The sequence below is a fragment of the Lycorma delicatula genome, chromosome 3 (genome assembly GCF_047948215.1).
Source record: "Lycorma delicatula isolate Av1 chromosome 3, ASM4794821v1, whole genome shotgun sequence".
Classification (NCBI taxonomy): Eukaryota; Metazoa; Arthropoda; class Insecta; order Hemiptera; family Fulgoridae; genus Lycorma; species Lycorma delicatula.
The window spans coordinates 161011950-161035126 of record NC_134457.1 but is presented as its reverse complement, the minus strand read 5'-3'; the positions used below and the strand labels follow the sequence as shown (position 1 = coordinate 161035126).

Here is a 23177-nt window from a genome sequence, read left to right as displayed (position 1 = left end):
TAGATACATCAATTTTTTGAAAAATGAGGTTATTTCATTAATTCAAGCCTTTCCTATATATACAACTGTATCATATGTTATTTGTTTCATAAGAGGATAGATCACACTTTATTATTCAATTGAGAAATTGAATTTGTATCATAACAGGTAAGTCACTCTTCATTAGAATCAAAAGCAGATATATCAACCTGACTGCAGATAGGGTTGCTGTAGTAAAAGTCTTACCGCATTGAGTGATCGAGTCTTGTATATTCCTACACATGCTCAGTTTATCTAACTCAGTTTTAGTTAATTTAATTTTATTTAGTTAATATGGAAGTGTACCTTGATTTAAATAATAAGTCAAGAAAAAACAAAATGAAAATATGTAGGAAGTCAATAATATAGCAAAGAGAATTAAGGTATGTTGATATGTTTTATTGTACTGTAGGTTGTTTGTAATTTTTTGCATGTTTAGTGGTGTATAAACACATTGTGTTATTGCTCACATTCTTAAATGTTTCACTTTAATTTTCTATTTGAGTTGTTTGGTTCCATTTAATCCTTCAAAGTAATAAATTTTTTATTACTGCTATTCTGAGAGTAACGCAACATTATTTTTTATCCATTACAGATATGGCTATATTGGACCATCCATACTAATTACCTGCAAGCTTAACAAAAAATGAACTTTCTATCATTGTGAAGAGGTTAGCAGAAAGGACCAAATAATTTTTCACGAAAACTTTTATGTAATGTAGGCAAGAGATCTGCATTAAAATCAAAGCACGATTGTTTTATTTTAAAATATACTGACAATACTTCCTAAAAAAGTTAGACTAACAAATGGCCAAAAAGGGCTGAAATCGATGACTATTAATTATTTTATTTACTCTAGTAATAAGAAACTAAAACTCTGTGTTTGCCAAAAAGCATTTCTGGATACATTAAGGTTATCTAAAAAACGCATAAATGGTGTTGTGACACGGCACTATCAGTCAGGGACAATGCCAACAGAAAAAAGAGGAGGGGATCGAAAATCTGTAATATACAAACACAAGAAAAACAGCATAATTGTCTAAATAAAAAAAACTAGTTGTGGTAGTATTAAAATGCCCAAATAATTGATGTAAATCTAAAAGTAAAGTCTTCATACTTCAGACATGTATTTAGAAATAACTTTAATTAGGTTTGGAAGCCCTCAGAGTGATGGATGTTTGATCTCTATTTCTCTTGACAAATGGATTAAGCGAGAAAAAAATGAGATTATAAAACAAGAACTCATGCTTGAAAAAATGAGTCCAGAAATTAAAAGCAAAAGCCTTTATCAAATACTTGCTAGAAAAACAAAAAACATGATTATCCTCTTATAATTACTTTTGATTGCCAGAAAAATTCAAGTTTTCCTGTCAGTTTATTATTAAGGCAGCTGTATAAATACAACCTCACTGTGGTATTTGGGAATTCAAAAAATAAACAGCCAAAAGAAAGTGTTTACCTGTATCTTTGGGACGAAAGTGAACATCACAAAGGCCCAAATGAAGTGAGCTTGGCAATTTGTCACTGCTTAATGAGCATTAACATTCCTGAGACTGTGAATGATTCACCTTGCGACAGATGGTTGTGGGGGGCAAAATAGAAATTATTTTGTCATGGGAATGCTATGTACATGGGTAAAACAAAATGCTCCAAGTCACATTGAAAAAATTAGGTACATGTTTCCAGTGGTGGTAGACCACTCTTTTCTTCCATCGGACTGGGTCTTTGGCCATATAGAGAGAAAAATACAAAAATTTCAACTATTATAAGTCCTGCAACATACACTGAATTTTTTTCAGGATTTGAGAAAGTAATTTCATTGGGTGGAATAAACTATGATTGGAAGGCAAGTGTTAGTGAGTTTTTAAGACCACCTAGCCAGTGGCCAATTAACTCATCTATGCCTGCAAACGTTTTTTTTTTTAAATTTAATAAACAAAAAGATAATATTGTAGTTAGATGTGAAGTTAATTATAAAAGTGAAGTTGACAAATTTCAAAATATTTGTAAGAAAAACAAAAAATAACAGACATTGTTCCACCTGCTTTAATACCATCAGGAGTACCAATACCTCCACTTAAAAAGCAGGATGTTGATAAATTATTGGTGAAACATTTTGGTGACAACTGGAAAACATTAAAATCTTTATTGCTTTTTAAAACAGTCTTTGAAAGTAACAAGAATTATTGTAACGCTGAAGATTATGCAGAAGTTCCAGAAGAAGGCTGTAAAAATTTTGTAGAAAATAACTACATTTATTTAAAAACTTATTTTAATAAATGCATTATGTTAAAATAAAATATTTATAGCTTACTTTGTGACAAAATAAATAAGTAGTTCTTTTATTTTTATGTTTGTTTCATAACCAGATAAGTGACTTTTTTTCATATCAAAGCCACATACATCCCCTTTTTCAAATCAAAAGCAGATGGATCCAAGATATAATTTGAGTTATAGGGAAATAGGGATCCATTATAGGTCTTCATAATTTAATGTTTAATAGTGTGATGTATCTGGTTATAAAACCAAATGACTCATATAAAGATAGTTTTAAACAAAATTTTATCATTTGATTGATTCAATAGCTCCCTGCTGACAATATATTTCTTTTTGTTACTCTCTTTTTGGTCAAAATCGTAGATTAATTTTACATATTCCTAGTTGTGATCCTTGAATATTTGTCTGGAAATTTCTCCACTTTTTTGTGTTTATCATCACTTGAAAATAAAATTTTAATTTTCCATTGTGTCCTCAATTGATATTCTATCTCATTTAAAATGATTAAACCAGTCTTTAACGTGTGCATGCATGCGTGTTTATGTATGTGCATCTCTCTCTCTGTTTTAAGTATTCGTGGATAGTTTTTTGCCTTTGTTTAAAGAGTTATCAAGAATTTTATTTCTAATACTCAACCTTAAAAATTTGCAAAGTTTTTTAGGGAATTTCAACATTATTGTTATTCTATGCTGATAAAAGTTTACTGACTTTTACCAGATGTAGTTTACACCATTAACAACACATCTGGTAGTACTATGTACTGCTCCATTCATTGTAAATCATTTATAGCATCGGTCAAGTATCTGACAGCAGCAAAATGACTGCTAGAGAATAAACCATGTTAACTGGCATATGTACATTTCTACGTCCCAGCTTCAATCAGTGGTAATTTAAAAATAATCTCTTCTTAAAAACCTGTAAACCATTTAGAAAAATAAATGATCTCAAACTTATGAGTCATGGTCTAATGATTTTTCTGAAGTTTTTAACACAATGGCATAAACCATCTATAAGTATAAACTGTATGTAGGAGTGGCCCAGATGTCATTACTTAGCTGTGCGACAGGTTGACAGTCCCAACTGCCCTAGATACATTTCATTTTGGTTAATGGCTTCTGGCCACTATTTTTTTCATGGTTGTAATTAACAACATTTTCTGGTTTGGCAATCTAGAGATGTAAAGCTGCAGGCAAACTCATTACATCAACAAGAGATGCATCTATCTGTTAATCCCAAACCAAGAAACCATAAAATTCCGACAGGCTTAGATCATACAAAATTGAGTATGTGTACAGTTGATGAATTGGGATAATTATATATTATTATAAGAATGACATAATTCCTGAGGAATTGTGTTGTTTATGAATCATATTGTTTTATCTTGGCTTGTTAATTTTGCTAATGGTGGGTTGTTTATGTTTATTATCATTCAATCATTTTCATTAATGGGATGTAAGTACATAGCATTCATGGTTTCTCTTACCTTATTTCCTGAAACATTTTAGAAACAATTCATGTGATTCTTTATTTACTTATTTTTTGTCTTAATTTAAGTTTAGTTTTACTTGTGTAGTTTTGTCTTAGTTTACTTTTTATATAATCATTGTCTCATACTTGCTAAAAACTTATTTAATCTATACAGTACTTTATTCTTTGTAATTGTTTTAAGATATATCATTATTCTTGTAGATGATGAATCAGTGAAGTTATATTTAGGATATATTGAAAAAACATTAGAGGAAACTGATATCCATGAAGCTAATCGAACTATGTTCAGCCAGAATGTAAAAGTGATATGGGAAGATCTTACTCTTCAAAGTTGTGTGAGTAATTTTAAAAATTATAGACTATATTATTTGAAATTGTATTTTTAATGTTAACTAATGAAAACTGTATTTCATGTCTATAGAAGTATACATAGTGAAAACTAGTTAAGATATAGTGTATTTTAACTTTCTCTGTCTAAAAAGTGTTCTGGAATTGATTTTTAAAAGGTTTGTGGTTAAATTTTTTTGTATAGTGTTAAAAGTCTGATAGGTGTTAAGTCTGATGATGTATATCTAAATTTAATCTGGTAAAGCTAATTATACTTTCATTGTCTAAAGCTTTCTCTTAGTATTCAGTAACTTGAACACATCTGTACTTATATCGAGAAGGTGATAAGCAGGTGTAAATATTTCACATTAAATATCTCGCATTGAAAAAACTACACATAGATTTTATCACAACAGGGTATTAAAAAAAAAGTTGGTTAGATTTTGTTACTTAGTCTTTATATTTTTAGAGTTATTTTAATTAATATATATATATATATATATATATATATATATATATATATATATATGTATGTATCATTTGTCCAGGTATTCAATGATGTACTCCAGTGTGCTGTCAATCTCCCACTAAATCATGTAGAAACAATGAGCTCAGTTACTGTAATGTGGGAAATAACTCCTGAACGCCTACAAAAAGCTATCAAACTGAGATGTAAAATGGCATTGGCTGAAAATTCCGAAACACCTTTCACTTGGCTTAATGAATGTATTGAATCTGTTGCTAGTCAAATTACGTATGTATTTGTTTTATTAAATATTGTCTGACTTATTGATATTTCTTTATTAAATTGATTTATATTTGAAAGTGTTTGTCCAAGGCATTAGCTATTTTTATATTAAATACTTATATGTGTATTACTAAGATTGTTATAATATTAACAAAAAAGAGATATTAAAAAAAGCTGCACGGTTTTTTCTCTTTTACAACTTTTACAACAAAGTTTAGTTAACATATACTACATTGTGTGTGAGCTTAGTAGTTAGGATATTTATCTCATGTTGTCATTTAGTCGTACAGTCTGTACAGTTCTGGATTGTTTTATTCCATTTTGTACTTTATTAAACAAATAGTTTTTATTTTTAATACATCTAATCAGGATGAGTTAGAGACAGTTTAGTCATCAGTTTATCTGTAGGATTATTAAAGCATATAATATAAATATGATTATACATTGGATGAAAATTGAGTTGAAATAAGTTCTTAGTTCAATACTAATTCATTTATTAACTTGGATGGATGCAGACAAATTAAAATTTTATCCTCATAATGGATTGGACTACTATTCAGCTCAGATAACCCACCGGGTTGGTCTTGTGGTGAACTCATCATTGCACATCAGATGATTTTGAAGATGAGAGTTCTAAGGTTCAAATCCTAGTAAAGGTAGAGTTATTTTTATACAGATTTGAATACAAGATCATGAATACCAGTGTTCTTTGGTGGTTTTGTTTTTTTTTTTTACCTCCAGATTCACCATTAGGATGAGATGAATGATTTGTAGCATGTGTGAAAATGCCATGCCTGATTGGGATTCAAACCCAGGACTCCTGAATGAAAGGCCGAGACGCTACCACTCATGCCACGGAGGCCGGCTCTCCATGGTTTGGTTTCAATTAACCACACATCTCAGGGAATGGTCGATCTGAGACTGTACAAGACTACACTTCATTTACATTCATACATATATCATCCTCTTTCATCCTCCAAAGTAATACTACCTTATGGTGGTTCCAGAGGCTAAACAGAAAAAAAATATCCAGCTCAGATGATGAATTTATGTTCATTTAGTTGTGATTTTGATATATGATAGAAATGTATATGAAAGCATTCTAAATTGCTTTTTTAAATTAAAAATTCAGGCAAGCCAAAAAATGACTGATTTTCACAAGATTTTTCATAATGAAATTTTTAATCACAAGTCTTAAAATTTTAATTACCTCTTAGTTAAATATGAAAACAACTTTATCATCAGTGAAACCTAAAAATTGTGTAACTCTAAAAAATTACTCCAAAAACCTTCATTTTTCAGGTTAAACAAAAAACTTTTTTACATAACAATTTATAATATTTTTAACTTTCTTTTTTAAGTGTTATTAAAGAAAACATTTTTGAGTTCCTAAGAAAATAATTTAAAAAAAAAATATTTAATATAAAATCTGGAGTTATACTTTTTTCATTCTACATTTCTGGAATTACACACTATTTCTGTAGAAGTTTCATTAAAGTCTTCTCTAGCACTAGTACTTTGTTGTTGTTTATATTAATATTGTAACTGGTAAATAAAAAATCAATTGATATTTATAAACAGATTTTATTACATAAAAAATTAAGTAATTTATTTACTGACACGTTTAGTGTAAGGAAAAACAACAAAATACAAGTAGAACTTAAAATTAAATAACTGAAGCATGCATTTACAAAATGTTATAAAATTTAATTTTGTCATGAAAAATTGTACAGATATAATTTTATTGATTGTCTCTTAAAATCCTTTAAACCATTTTGTGTAATTCTTTGGCATTCATATTATCCAATAACTTAATAGTATTTAATTTAATCTCATATGAAATGTTTGACTCCTTTATTATATCTTTAACACAGTTCAATACATTAATACTGTTTGGTATTTAACCATTGTAATATTTTTTGCTTATGTTTATGATTGTGAATCATTTCAAAGCATTTGTTAAAGATTTTCGTTGGCTCTGAAGACCATAGTAAACCAAGGTGAATACCATATCATCTTGATCATTGATTAAGGTGCAGCTTCAATGCATGCAACACTTTTATGCATCAAGGTTTCGTAATAACATGCCAAGCCTCATTGATATTGGTCAAATGATGTGGTAATACAACACATAATAGGGGATGAAAATTTAATAATAGTTGAAGATTGTAATGCAAGCTTTGGTAAAGGCAAGGAATGAAATATAGTGGGTGAATACGGGCTGGGCAAAAGGAATGAAAGAGGGGACCGACTTATAGATTGCGCAAAGTTTAATTTAATAATTGCCAACACCCAATTTAAAAATCATAATAGAAGAATATACAAGGTGCTACCCAAAAGTTCAGGGAATTTTACCATAAATTAAAATAGCTTATCATAACTTATAATTTCCACTGTCTCCTTCAAAGTAATCCCCTTGGGCATTGATACAGTGATCCCAGCGTTTTTCCCATGATTCCATGCATCCCTGGAAGTCTGCAGGTGTAAGTGTTCGAAGCACGTTCTGCGTTTCTTTCTGAATCTCCTCAATTGTGTTAAAACGACGGCCTTTCAATTGAAATTTTATTTTCGGAAAGAGAAAAAAGTTGCACGGTGAATAGGGTAGTTCATTAAAATTGGAAAAAAAACAGAGAGCATCATTTTGACATTGGATCAAGACTGATCTGCTTTCTTGAACAAACTTTTTTCTCAATGTCATAGCTGCAAACCCAGCTTTTGTCTCCTATTATGATCCTTTGCATGAATGTTTTGTTGACATTGGCTAGTTCAACAGGTTGCTGACAAACATCCATGCAATGTTCTTTCTGCTGTTCGGTCATCAAACAAGGAACAAACTTTGCTGTAATTCTATACATGTTCAATTTTTCAGTCAAAATGTCATCGAATGATCCAGTTGAGATGCTAACCTCTTCTACAAGTTCTCTGACTGTCATTCGGTGATTTGCGTCCACTTGATCATTGATTTTCTGAATGTGGGTATCATTATTTGAAGTTGAAGGCCTTCCTGGTCGAAGGTAATCTTCATTTAACTGACGACCACTTTTAAATTGTGAAAACCATTCATAACATTGCGTACGACTCAGAGTATCCTCGTAAGGTTGTTTCGATAGTTAAAACATTTCTGTGAGTTTTCCCCAGTTTCACACAAAATTTTACATTATATCGTTGCTCCCTAAAATTGCACATTACAAGAATCATTGCTAACACTTAAATATGTTACACTCAAATAACAATAACATGAAAACTAAAGATATTAACAATCCAAGAACATGCGGTTACAGAGGACCTTATGTGGATCACAATGCAGCCAACTGAATGTCACTAAATATCTCCGTTGGTGTGTGATTAAAAGTATTTGGTTACTCTCTGAACAGATCTCATACTTGTTCTTATTTTATTTATTTCTTTGCAACAATCAATGATATATCAGTTTTTGAAGCAACACACTATTCTACTTGCTTTGAAGTAAGTAATGCCAATATAAACTTATTTTTGAAAAAAATTATATTCATTAATTTTGCAGTAGACCCTTCAAATGTTAATTAAAAGACAAGATTTAGTAACAATATTTTCATGAATGAGACTGATTTTTTACTCAAACAGTATACAATAAATTAATCGAACTGCTACTTATATGACCCAATCATATAGCTCATAGGAATAATATGAATTGTTTGCAATGATTCTTTGGATGGCTTATTTCTCATTTTCATGATACAGTTTGGCTATCTCTCATCCATTTTACAGTTTAAAACTTTTTTCTTTGGGGCTATGTGAAACTTAAAATTTTAAAATGGAATCAGCGAATTAAAAGGTGATAGCCAAGAGCATTACTTCTACTAATTACGCTTGATATTTTTCTTGATTTTCAAGTTGATGGATTATCTTCAATTATGTTTGCAGAAGAGTATATGATGTGACAGAGGACATTTAAGATAAATCATTCTCAAAAAATAATTTTGATTTGTATTAGAATCTAATGAAAAAGAGACAGAATTAATTGAAGTAAAATATTTATTAGTATTAAAGTGAAATATTTATTACAGTAATCATTTATTTAATTTTAAAATGTTTCTGCTTGTTGCCATACCTTTTAAAATCTACACATTCTTACCAGATCATATGAATCCATGTAATGTGATATTGTTTTTGATTTGAATTTGGAGGGGTATGTAGAAAGTTGTTTATTGAGGCTAGGTTCATCTAAGCTAGGCTAGGCTAGGTTCAATTAAGGGTTTATAGTACATCTTATAACAACAGGGTTTTACGTTCGTCAGTTATTTTTTAACATACTTTTCGTAGATTTCTGTTTTTTAGAACTGTATTTTTAGTTTTAAAATTTGTATATAGTGTGCAATGGATTCTGATGTTTTTCATTGCCATTTCATGAGGCAATTACATATAATAGAATTAAAACACTTTCTTGTAAAATACAGTAGTTATTTGTAATTTATTAATTTCCTTTTCATCTTAAAAATTACATTTTTAAATGACCTAATACTTCTCAATTATAATATATTACATTTGTCATTATTAAATTATTATTCGTAGTTGCTAAAAAAAATAATATAAAAAGAAAAGATCATTTATGCGATCTTTTAGTGCTGAAGCAAAGAAAAATAGCTGAGAATATAATACTTTTTTAGTGACACAATATTCTAAATGTGACTCATAAGCAATTTTAAACAAATCACAGTTGAATATTTTCATCTTTGTAATTCTTGTTCAAAATTTTCAGGACAGTTGAATGTGTCCAAGTTACCAAGCAGGTTAAATCAATTAAATCTGGAATTAAATGTGGCATTTTGTATTTGATTGGTGCAATACACACAGTTAGTACTATTAGCAGTATTTTTGTAGTTGCATCATTAAATATTCTTACTAAGTACTAATAATTGCAGTTTGAATAATAAAGTGTTTAATGTGCATGCTACTAATATTAGAAAGATTTATTTCTAGTGAAAAATAATGATTATTCATTAATTTTATTTCTGTAATTGATTACAAAAAACTGGTATTCAGTGATTCTTTGGATAGTAAGTAAAGAATTTTTTTTGAGTGTTTAATCATATTAATACTTCACAGTCTCTTTGTGTTATAACTGTTTTTGTGGTATTGTTTGATAGGGAACAGAAATTACTGTTGACAGAAATAGAAGACGTACTTCAACAAAAGTTCGGACATGAAACTGCTTGGCCTTGGTTAGAAGAATTAATTGCACAGATGCTTCAAACTGTTTCTAATAAAGAAGTGAGGATATTAAAATAATTTTAATTGTTTCTTAGTTTTTATTGAGAAGGTTCACTTATATATGTAGAACTCTAGTGCAGCCAGTACACCTTACAACTAAACATAACCAACATTTTTTTATAAAATGTTAAATTTCATTTATCAATATAATTTTTATAAATTTTAAATGGCAACAACTGCTACAGTCATTAGTCATTAATAAATAGCAATGGTATACAATAAAATTGCACTCATTATTGTTTAACTTTATTAACCTACAGAAATTGGTTCAGTAAGTGTGAATAAATCAGTGCTGCTGGAATTTTATTTTTAAATGTATGCTGGCGTACATTTTCAGTTTTGTATATGCTGCTACTATACACAAAACTCAGATGTAATGGGTACTGAAAATCAGGTTGTAAGAATTGCTGCTAACATTACTTATTTGTGCTATCGAGATGATTTTTAGCTGTTATGAGTGGGACTAGGTTACTAATCCTCTATAAGGGTAAGATTTGGTTTGTTAGTATAAAGAACCTTTGAATGAATGAATGATATTCTACTAACTTCGACAAATTTTTCTGTCAACAAACTGTGAAGTGTTGAGTAATGATAGCTTACTCTATCAAAAGTAAAAGATGAAAACTAAATATCCAAGATCTGATTTCTATTTGCATGTTATATTTTATTCTGCCGTCTGATACCTTAAAAAATTGAAAGAATTTTCCAAGAGATGTCAATTTAACAAGGAATATACACTTAAATTTCTTAGCCCTAACCCAAAACTCATTGTTGAAGACTACCTTTATCATTCACCATCTGATTGCATGTCCACAACTGTAAGGGAATTAAAAAAAAACTAGTTCTTCATAACTTCCAGTAAGATAAATTTCTGGGGCAATTACTTAAAAGAGCCGCATCATAAGCAGTTTGTTCAAGATTATTGCTAACATCAATTTGATTGTGTAATATATGTAAATAACAGAATATCTTATTTACCCTGAGAATTTGTGATTTTATCCTAATAGACTGCATTAATTGAATATAGAGCACACTGAATGTATCATTAAATTTTGAAATAACATTTCGGTACTTTTAACCCTTCGTGGGTGAAATCCATTTATGGGGGCTACCTGTACTTATGCTGGAGGGTGGAAATCCATATATGGGTCTCTGAATGTGTCTGGCTATTAGTCTTCATGAAGTTACATATAAATTCCAAGACATGGCAGAAGATGTTCTTTCAATAATTTTGAGACCAGAATTCCTGATACAACGTGATTGGAAACTATTTTACTTCAATTATCAGATGAGTTCAATGACTGTGCTTATGTAACAAGACACATGCATTATTTTTTCGTGTTTTTCGCTCATTTTCAAGTAATTTGTTTACAAATTACTGTATGGGCGGTGGCACAATCCTGTTGAAACCAAATTTCAAGTCCTTGAAAGTCATTCAGTTTCGGTCACAGAAATTCATTCAACATGTTTACGTGTCGATGAGCTGTTACTGTTACTCTGCAATTGTAACTCCTCAAAAAAATATGGGCCAATTATGCTGAACTTTGAAACCGCACACTACACTGTAACATATTGACTGTGATGTGGTTTTTCAAGAATTTGCCGTGGATTATACGAAGCCCAATAATGGTAATTTTGTTTATTCACAAATCCTGACAGATGAAAATGTGCCTCGTCACTTAAATGAATAATGGCATCCTGGTGGACATTTTCGTGGATGACCTCACAAGCTGCTTTGCGAGACGCCCAATCATTTGCATTAAGTTACTGCACTAACATCATCTTAAACGGATGGAATTTCAGGTCGGTATGAAGAATTCGTCGTACACTTCGATCAGAAATGGCTAGCGCAGCAGCACGTCTCACTGTTGAATGTCGGGGAGACCGCATAACAGCTAACCTTACAGCGTTCATGTTTTCAGGTTCTCACAGTCCATTTTCGTCCTGTTGGTTTCATTTTTAAAGCAGATGTTGTGTTCCTAAAATTGTTCACCCACAATAATATCATATTCCTACTAGGAACAAATGCATGTTGATTTAAATTGAAATGTCTGTGAAATAAACGCTGTGTTACAATAACTGAGTCATTCTTTTTAAAATAGGCTTCAATCACAAACGCTCGTTCACCCGACCACGACATACTGGCTACTGAAATAGCATGAATAGACCTGTCGATGTGCAACACTCCTGCCTTCTCATTGACAGTGATGCCAACATAACAGTTACTACAAAATCGTCAGATTAATATGCCGGACCCTGTATTATTATTATACTGTTATTATATATGAGATCTGTTCAGAAAACAACCAAACTTTATTTTTTAAATCTTTATTATTAATTTTTTGATTATTGATGCTTGTTCACTTCAAAGACTCCTCTCCCCTATTCACACACTTTTCCCAGCGATATTTCCACTTACTGAAGCAGTCCTTGATAGCTTCATTTAAAATTAACTTTAAGGTCCATGACAAATTTGTTTTAATGTCTTCAATAGTCTCAAAACAGTGTCCTTTCACCACTGATTTTAATTTCAGAAATAAGAAAAAATAGGTGAAAAAAATAAGCACAAAATAGGTGGGCACATTGTTGTGGTGAAAGAACCATGAGCTGTCTCGCCACAAGTATGGTCTATTTTTGCAGAATTCTTCAATAACCATTGTTAAAGACCTTGATAGTACACAACACAGTTCACCGCTTCACTTTGAGGCAAGAATTCAAAATGCACAATTCCATTAAAATCAAAAATAGAGAGAGCATCATTTTGACATTGGATCAAGACTGGTATGCTTTCTTGAACATGATGATTGAACTTTTGTCTCAATGTCGTAACCATAAACACATATTTTTCATCTCCCATGATGTTCCTGTGCATGAATGTTTCATCATCATTGGCTTGTTCAAGAAGTTGCCGACAAACTTCCACTCATGTTCTTTCTGCTGTTTGGTCATCAAAGAGTAACAAACTTTGCTGCAACTCAATACATGTTAATTTTTCAATCAAAATGTCATGGCATGATCCAATTGAGATGCTAACCTCTTCAGCAAGTTCTCTGCAATGATTTGCATGCACCAGATCATTGATTTTCTGAACATAGTGTCATCAGTTGAAGTTAAAGGCCTTTCTGGTTGAGAGTCATCTTCAATTGACTGATGCCACTTTTAAATCGTGAAAACCAATCGTGAAAACCATAACATTGCATGTGACCCAGAGCATCAATTCCATAAGCTTGTTGCAAAAGTTGAAATGTTTCTTTGAAAGTTTTTCCCAGTGTCAAACAAAATTTGATGTTGTATCATTGCTCCTGAAAATCACACATTATAAAAGTCACTACAATCCAAAAACATTTGGTTACAGAGAAGGTTATGTATGTACACAATGCTACCAAACACATCACTAAATATCTCTGTTGGCGTGTAATTAAAAATGTTTGGTTATTTTCTGAAAAGACCTCTTATTATATTATTTTTTATTATTTCATATATATTCTTTCAAGAATTTGGGTTATTGATGTTTTATTATTTAAATAAGTACAATAATTTATAAAAATATATCTGTTTCAAAAAATATTTATAATAAAACAGGTTTATATAAAGTAAAATGTAAAATATTTAATGAGGGTCGCTAGATCGAAAAATATGAAATTGTTGTGAGAGCAGAAGAGACAGCAGGAAGCTAACTTTGTAACTCATTCTTTGAAGACTTAATAGAATAGAACAACTTGAGTGCTCCAATTGGGATGAAAAGTATTTAAAAAAAAAAAAACTAAATTGTGGGTCTGATAATTGAAAAAAGTGATTTCAAGAACATATACAAGCATGTAAATATGGAAAACAACAAAAGTCTAATTTTGCATATCCCGTACACAAAAGTAAACACACATTTTCAAAATATATCAATTCCAGAAAAAAACAATAATAAATCAATAACCCAAACTCTTGAAAAAATACATCTTATAAAAAAATAATAATAATAATAACATTGTAAATGAACTAGTAAATTCTGATAATGTTGAATGGATCAGGAAATCAAATCTATTTAAATAAATTACTTAAATTCATAATATTACCATCAGATGGCAATAACAGTAGACTTATAAACCATTGATTAGTTTGTAAATTGCTTATTGACTGAGAATATCTCTAAAAATTTTAACAATTAACTAATTTATAATTTTATATTTGTTCATCGGGTATCGTCGAGGTAGGTCTAAATATCTTTTCAGAGCGCTAGGAAAGACCATTTTGAGATATTTGCAATTTTCATCTGAAAATTTGGATTTGGTTGAAAAGTAATAAATTTTCCCAAAATTTTGATGTATACACCAGGTGTGTAAATATGAAACTGGAATTTTTGTATAGAAAATACATGTTTGTTGTATGAAAATGATAAAAAATATTTTATTTTAAATGTTGTCCATTGCTAGCTATACATTTTTCCCATCTCTCTGACAATTTATGAATGCCATGCCAAAATAAGATTTGCTCTTTTGAGGCAAACCAGTCATTGAGCCATTTTCGTAAGAAGTGAAGTGCTCCTCAGTAAGTGCATGTCCCATCGATCCAAATAAATGTTAGTTGGATGGAGTGAAGTCGGTTGAGTAAGCCGCATGCAGAAGTATTTCCCAAATGAACGCCTCAATCATTTTCTTGACCGGTTTTGCTGTGTGTGATGGTGCATTGTCATGAAGCAAAATCACTTTGTTGCCTTTTTTGATATTCTGGTTGTTTTTCTAGCAATGCTGCTTGATTCAAATCAATCATTTGTTGTTGGTAGTGTTCAGTATTAATGGTTTCACCAGGTTTTAGCAGCTCATAATAGATCACACCCTTTCAATCTCACCAAACAGAGCATTGCCTTCTTTCCATAGCAATTTTGGCCTTGAAATCAATGTCGATGGTTCACCTGGAGTTACCCAAGTTTTTTTACGCTTAGGATTCTTGAAATATATCCACTTTACATCAGCTGTCACAATTCGATGGAGAAATGAATCTTTTGTAACTGGTGAGCAGCATTTTGTAAGTGGTTTTATGGTTTTCTTGCGGTCTTTCATTCAGCTCATGTAAAACCCATCTTCTGGAACCCATTTTCCCATCCGCTGGATCTTTCCTATGGCTTTGAAACGTATGAAGATGGCTTCTTGTGTTACATTTAATTGATTTGCATTTTAGTTGTCATCATTTGAGTTGTTGCATTTTAGCATCATCCTCATCCAACTATGCTTGCTCTGTCTTCAAATTTTTTCGGTGGTCTTCCATTTTCTTCCTTTCTCATGTCAAAATCACCACTTTCGAATTTTTATTTTTAAACCATTCAAAGCACTGTGATTTACCAATTTACCATGTGTACCATAAGCTTCAACAAGCATTCAGTGCTATTCTGTGGCAGTTTTCTTTGAATGGTAACAGAAAATCAGTGCTGTCTGCAAATCATAGTTTGTAGGTACAAAACTCGACGTGTTCAACACTAATTAAAACTATGCTGTTGTTGGATGAAACTTTTATTTTTGTGAGTTGAAAATCTTTGTCAGCTATCAAAAAAAGAAAATGGCGCCAATGATGCGGTTTGACGGTAACTACATTGACAGCTAGGGCCATCTATGGACAAATTCCGGTTTCATATTTACACACCTTATATATATAATAATATAACAAGTATACACCTGGCCACCACGAGACGTACTAATGAATTGGGATTTTTCGCTAATGATTGGTATATTCCAGTGCTAAGTTAAAGGGGATGCACACACAGACATGCATACAAATGCTGTTTAGTAGGTTAGGATTATGAACATGTGTTCAATCTATAGATTTGATTTGATAACTTCATTTAATACTGGTCTGCAGTAATAAATTTTTAAAATGTGCCCGCATTAAATTTTTTGTGAACCTCAGTTTATCGTCCATAAAGATTTTAGAAAGTCTTGTCAAGTTTTTAACTTTCTTTATTTCGATGTCATGTTTTTGAGTGGCATGAACATTTGAAAGTCAAGAGACTCTAAATTAGAAAGTTGGCCAATTACCAACAAAACTTCAGAGAATATAGAAGAAATTCAGGAACTCATTTATGAGGATTCTCAAGAAATAGTCCGTGTAATTGTGTGTGACATGATTGGTGTTGGTTATGGCCTCTGCCAAGAAATCATTACTGAAAACTTGGAACATTCTGCAGAATTTGTCCTTCAGTCTAAAGCAGTGGCTTGTTAATGTGTGGTGTGAACTTCAAAAGAGCTAACAGTCACAATTTCATTTTTAATTCATAATTATCTGAGTATGATTTACAGTTACAAATTGAAGACAATAAAAGTTTCATAGTGTAAGAATCAAAATCCAAAGAATAGATGGTAGATCCAAAGAGCATTCTCATACTTTTTGACACAACTGTATTTTTTTACCAAGAATTACTTTTTCCTGGTGTGCAGTGATTTCTGACTTATTGCAATGATTTCAGGCACTTGGGGGAAGATGTATAACAGAAGAGAAAAATATGGAAAAAACAAAATTTAGTTGTTGCTTTATGACATTTCTCCTCCTTACATTTCTAAAAAAAAAAAACAAAAAAAACAGTTTTTGACAAAAACAGCCTATTAATTTTCCCATATCTTATAATCTCCTGACCTAGTCAATGTATAACATATAAAAGTACAAGCAATAAACAAAATAATTGCTACTTTTCTTTCAGCAACTTTCTCATGACACAAAGTTGCAGAAAGAAGTATTAAACTGTTTTGAAATTTGATAGTATTCTTATTTTATTTTAATTATTTGTGTATAAATTTTTTTATAATTTTTGAGGAATTAATTTCATCAAGCTTTGTTTTGACAGTTTAATCATTCTGTTTTTTTTTTTGTTCCAATGATTTTGTATTTATTTAACAAAAAAAGAAAAAAAAATTCAGCACTACTGTTCTTAAATTTTTTTGAAAAAACAAATCAAAGCTTGATAACTAAAATCTCAAATAATTTTTTTTTACAACACTGTACTGTGGATGTTATGAATCAGATGAATTATATTTTCAACTATCCAGCCATAGTCACTTATGATATACAGTTTCTATTGAAAGTGGCAATCTACAAAAATATCTTTTATGTAGGATAAATTTATACATATGCAGAAAACATAACATAATTTTTTAAAAACTTTTTTATCTTTATCTCATAAAATTTATTTTCTAATACATATTGTTTGTGTTTTTATTTGAATCAGGATTCTTCTTATTACTCTTTGGATGAGGATTTTACAATAACTACGCTAAATTTCATTTTTACATTGTGATAGATATGTTCCATCAGATAATTTTGCATGTTTTTTTTATAAATTTATACATGTAGATTTTCTAATGTTTGTTGCAGCCTGGGGCAGATTTTATGTTTTCAGTATTTGTTTTGGCTGTTGACTATATTTCAAATTTTTCATCACTGTTTAATAAAAGGTGCCAGAAAGAAAGACATCTTCGTTTTCCTCATGCATTTTTTACACTTCTTTCAAAAGTAAAGGCTGACCAAGCAAAGGTTTGTTAAGTATTTTATACATTATTATTTTTAGAATTTTCTTAAATTATTGAATTTTTGAAATTGTGTTCACTAAAGACCACTGTTTGTCTTCAGTATGTAATTGTATATTAATTTTTATTATAGGAAATTAGTTAATAAATATAATTTTTAATTCAGATCATTAAAAATATCAGATATACAATAAAGAATATTGGAGTTTTAATTTCTTATAATATCTCTTGGACTAGGTATAGTGTTGATTTTAGAGTCAATGAGAAAAAAAAAGGACAGCTTAATTGCTCACATGGTCTTAGATTGTTTCCTTACCTTTCTATTTAACAGTGCCACTTGCAAAAATGACATCTGCATTTTTCTAAATGTGAATATATAATTACAGTTCAATGTGCGTTTCATAGAAAGTTTAATTTTGATCCTGCAAGTGACATTAACATTTGTCAATGGCATAATCAGTATGAAATGACCATATGTCTTTCTCAAGGTAAGAGTATGGGACAATTGAGGGTACCTGAAGAAAATGTTGAACATGTCATGGAGTCGTTCCTACTTAGTCCTAAAATATCTGTTAGGAAGGCCAGCAGCTATCTATCAATACCAGTGTAAAATATTTTGAGAAAACACATATGCATCCATACCTTTTACAGCTACTGCAGGATTTAAAGCTTACCAACTTTGCAATCAAAGTGTTGCAGCATTGTTGACCTTCTTGATTATACTATGTTTAGTGATGAGTCAACATTTCATCTTACACAAAATGTCCATTTCTGGGGCCTAAAATCCCCATGAACTGTAACAATGCAAAAAGGACTCCCTAAAATTAAATGTGATAGTGCAATATCCCAACAGCAAGTTTATGGGTCGTTCTTTTTCACTGGAGTTGCTTTTTTTTGGATATGCTTCCTATATAGAATCTTTCCTCAATTGCAAGAGAGACCAGAGAATTTAATTTGGCAACAAAATGTTGTGCCTGCTCAGTGGCATAAACTCTGTACAGAATTGCTTAAATGTTGTTTTCCTCAACTGCTGGATCAGTTGGCATGGACGTAATGACAGAGCTTGTTTTTGTTGGCCTCCAAAATCACCCGATTTAACCCCATGTGAGCACCTCCTGACAAATTCCTATTATGCTGCACGACGAAAGGTGCTCACATTGAACACTTGTACAGGAAACACTTGCACTGTAAAAGTTACTCTTTCATTTTATTTGTGATTCATTGCTGTTAAGTTAAAGTTAAGAAATATTAAATAGCTTTAAAACCCCAATAATCTTTTTGGTGCACTCTCTATACATAAAAATTATAGAAATATGGAAATGAGTTAACATCAAGTCTTTACATCTAATATAAATTTTTAACCCATTTGTTTAGCAATTTTTCCTTAGCTGACAATAAATTATGATTTAATGTATATTACATTCTCCCTACCTTCTGACTTTGTATACTGTGAGTAACTTTGTATTGTTTGTTATTAACATGTGTAGAGTATTGAAGTTGCTAATAAATCACATTTTTTCATATCATCTAATTCATGTGTGCTAATGTTATTTTATGTTATTGTTATTGTTATGTGTGCTAATGAGTGTAATTTTATTAGTGGCAAAATTTTATTTTGCCATTTTATTTGATAAAATAAAATTACTAAAATTACCAATAAATCTAAAATTACTAATTGAGTTACCTGTTATTTACAAAACAACTCAGGTTTTGTTATCATGAAGGTTATAACTACCAGAATGATGATTAATGTTTCATATGGTAGACTGAGTATGTGAAGTAATGATTATATGACTGATTATGTATATCTGTAATTAAAGGGAATGAACAATTTGATTTAAAGTAGATTAAAAAGTAAATAAATTTTTAAATAATAATACATTGTAGTTAGATGAATTTAAAAAAAAAGAAAAGAAAATTTGTATAAATCTGCAAAATTATTACGGTACTTTTTTATTAATTCATAATCATTTTATTGGTTGCAGCAAATAGATAATTATAAAAATTTAGTATTCCAGCTGTAAAACTAGCATTAACACAATTGCGTTCATTAATTTGCTAGTGTTGCAGTACTTTATTTGTGTCCTGTTTACATATACATAATTATTATTTTCCCCATATAAATAATTCTATATGCTTAATTCAGTTACAAAAAACTTAAAGTTATGAAAAAAAATCATAATTCTTCCCCTTACAAACACTGATATAAATAATCTATTGTCACAAACTATTATTATGAAAATTTTAGTTTGTTTTGTTTAAAAACATAATTGATGTCAGCTCGTATTAATTTTTTAAATTTGAATGCTTAAAATTATCATCAAAATCTTTAATGTCAAACTTAAAAAACAGATAAAATTTGTTTTTTAAACTTAGCATTTTTAATTCATTAATCATGCCCACTTTTTTTTTGTTTAGTTGCTCATATCTTGTAAAATAGTAATAATAGTTCAGAATGATTAATAATGTAATAAAAATATTAGTGATGAATGAGTTGCTATCATAAAATAGAATGTAGTTATCACAAAATATTAATTAATTTTAATTATGTGCATAAAACACATACATATCTGAGCTCTTTCCAGTTTATTGACTCTGGGTGTTGACTAAGCCCCACCAGCACTCTCTGTCTACTCCAAATTACCATTTCTTCTCTCCTTACACTGTCTCCATCTTTCATGTATTCTTCCTCTTGGATCTTTTTCTATACCTTACATATATCTTCCATTTTCTTGGAATTCTGTAATCAGCCATTCTCCTGAGGTGTCCAGACCACTGTACTTGACTCTTCCAATTCTCTCTTATAGTATTTACTCCCAGTTCCTTACTTCTATATTCCTTATTCTTTTTCTTCTTGTTATTCCCCTTATCTGTTAATAATTTCATTTCCCCTTTCTGCAGATAACTTCAGTCCTTCTGTTCATGTTCCAATTGCATATGTAATTATATCCAATTATTATATGTAATGTATAATATAATTTATACATTATTAACTTACTTCGTCTTGTGTAGTACATTTCTATCTCAAACCAAATGTTTGGTAGTTTGGTAGAAGTTTCCTCCTTTCTGCAGTTGGCTGGTCATCTCACCTTCTATCCTCCATCTACTTCAAACCCAAATACTTAAATTGGACAGTGACATTCAGCACTGTTCCCTCCAACATAGTCCCCTCCAGTTCTCTGTCCCATGTCACTAACAGAATCCCACTTTTCTCTTTACTAATTTTTAACCTAAGCATTTTTAACTCTGTCCTATTCCTCGAAACGTTTTTGCACTTCCATCAGTTCCCTCTGTCATCATACCATCTGCAAAAATCATTCTAATTAATGTCTTCTTCCAATCTCTGTTTAACTCTTTTCATAATTCTTTCTACTGTATTAAACAGTGTGGAGACAACACACTTCCTTGTTTGAATCCATTTTTTACATTAAAACAGTCAGTATTCTCTACTGTAGTTCTTATTCTACATTTGTAAGTCCAGTACATCTCTTGCATCCAATTTATGTACTCTTCAATCCCTATTTCTGCCAGACTCTTTTGTATCGGTCCTCTTTTCACTGAATTATATGTTTCTCAGTATTGATAAACACCAAAATTAGGTTGCTACTATATTCCCACATCCTTTAACACTGTTGCCTTGGAACATAGATAAGGTTGACTGTACTCCTTTGCTGCCTGAAACCATGATGTTCTTTATTCAGAGCTGTATCTACAATTTCCTTAATTCTATTTAAAATAATTTATTGAAGAAAAACTTTTGCCATCTGTCCATCAAATTATTCCTGTAACATTTTTGCTTTGCTTCCTTTTTTAAAGTGGTACAATCTTACTATTTTCCTATTCGTCTGGTATCACTAAGATATTTTTTAGTTTTCATATTCTTCATTGCCTCTTTTACTTCTTCCAGCTTAGGGAGCTTCCCTTTCCTATAACTGTGTCCTCTCTATTCCATGTCTCATTCATAAAACCCTTATTTAATAAACTCTCAAAGTAGTTGTGCCAAATTTGTTTTATCTCCTTGTTATATCCATGAATTTTCTGTAATTCTTCTATCTTCACTCAAGTCTTTCCCTGCGTTAATCATTCTTTTCTTTACCCTAATCATAGTATAAAACATCTTTTTATTTGCATTCACATCCACTTCTAAACTCTGAATAAATTCCTCCCATGATTTTTTCCATCACCACTAACTGTTCTCTTGCGTTTCCTTTTTTTGTATTGTATATTTTCTTATCCTTCTTATTCTTACTTTTAAACAATTTTCTCAAAACCTGATTTTTCTTCCTCATTTACCCACAGGCCTTTCATTCCACCATCTAGTCTGTGTTCCCTCCTTCTTTTTGTCATTATTCTACATTTTTTCCTGCAACCTCCAAACAAAGAAAGTAGTAAAGAAATATCAAATAAAGAAAGTTTTAAAAAAGTATATTTTTATTCTCAGTTGCGGGTAGCTTCTGCATTATTTTTTTTAACTTATCCCTCAATTTGTGTTCTTGTAAATCCCAGTATCTTATCCTCTTAATTCCTTCATTCTGTTTTGTCTTTTTAACTCTATTTAAAATCACTAATCAATTGCCTTTGGTCACCATCTAGGTTTACATTAGGAATGACATATGCTAACTTTGCTTTTGTTTTTTTTTTTTTTTGTTTTATTAAAGTAAAGTTGTTATTAGATGTTCATAAGTAAATTTTTCTGTTTGAGAAAAATGAATGTGTTATTTCACAGAAAGTTTTTAAATATAACATCTGTGATTGTAAAATGTATTACAAAGTAATTATGTCTGTTGTACAAATTAATACATTGTAACTGATAATCATATTATTTATTTTTGTCAGTTTATGAAGATAAATGGTCTCTACCATTTTAAATTAAGGTGTATTTTGTAAAAATACATGCAGTACACTCATTTTGTAACATGTCAATAATACATTAACACAAAACAGATCATTACTCAGGTAAGTTAAAATATGTGAAAATGATGCAGTCTTTTTCAGCATGTAAGGTATAATTTGTTAATTTTAGTTGATTTAGTTTTTCGAGATTTGAAGCTTTTTATTATTCATAGCACTCTATAAATTTATGTACAGTGTACTTTTAATTTTTATTCAGTGTGTATAAGATACACTGTTAAAAAAATCTTATGTTATAAAATAGATTAATCAATTTTTTCTGTATTTCAGATTGTGGAACAAATGAATTATTTATTAAAAAAAAATTCTCTTAGCAAAGAAAATACAACTACAATTCAGTATGTAATTTCTGCAATTTCATAAATAAAATATAATTAATATTTATTATTATGTTCATATTAATATTAAAATAAAGTAAGAACAGTTTACTTGATTTATTTGACCTGAGTATACTTTTGTGATCTTTCTGAAATATTAAAAAAATGCTTCATTAACTTTGCTTTTTACCAGTGTTATCCAGTTTTGAGTCCACAGGATTTGAGCTGGTTGATTTCACTAGTAGATATCACCAGCCCATATCTATTACCTTTTTTCTTTTTTTTTGTTAAATTGCAAAGTTATAATGCTGTAATTAGAAAGTTAATGTTCATATGTAC

The 23177-nt window shown here is 30.2% G+C and overlaps 1 protein-coding gene across 3 annotated transcripts in view; it reads left to right on the top strand.

The window, feature by feature from the left end:
• LOC142322157 (focadhesin) overlaps positions 1-22943 on the top strand; it is a 93416-nt gene extending 70473 nt beyond the window's left edge. For 2 of the 3 annotated variants that reach the window (XM_075360904.1, XM_075360905.1), the window contains exons 16-20: positions 3985-4118; positions 4659-4864; positions 9985-10108; positions 17459-17617; positions 22792-22943. In XM_075360904.1, coding sequence (XP_075217019.1) covers positions 3985-4118; positions 4659-4864; positions 9985-10108; positions 17459-17617; positions 22792-22884 — 716 coding nt within the window. In that variant the 3' untranslated portion in view covers positions 22885-22943. Of the gene's footprint in view, positions 1-613; positions 690-3984; positions 4119-4658; positions 4865-9984; positions 10109-17458; positions 17618-22791 lie in introns of those variants that run through there. The other variant, XM_075360906.1, reaches the window with a different exon arrangement.
• The last annotated feature ends 234 nt before the right edge of the window (positions 22944-23177 follow it).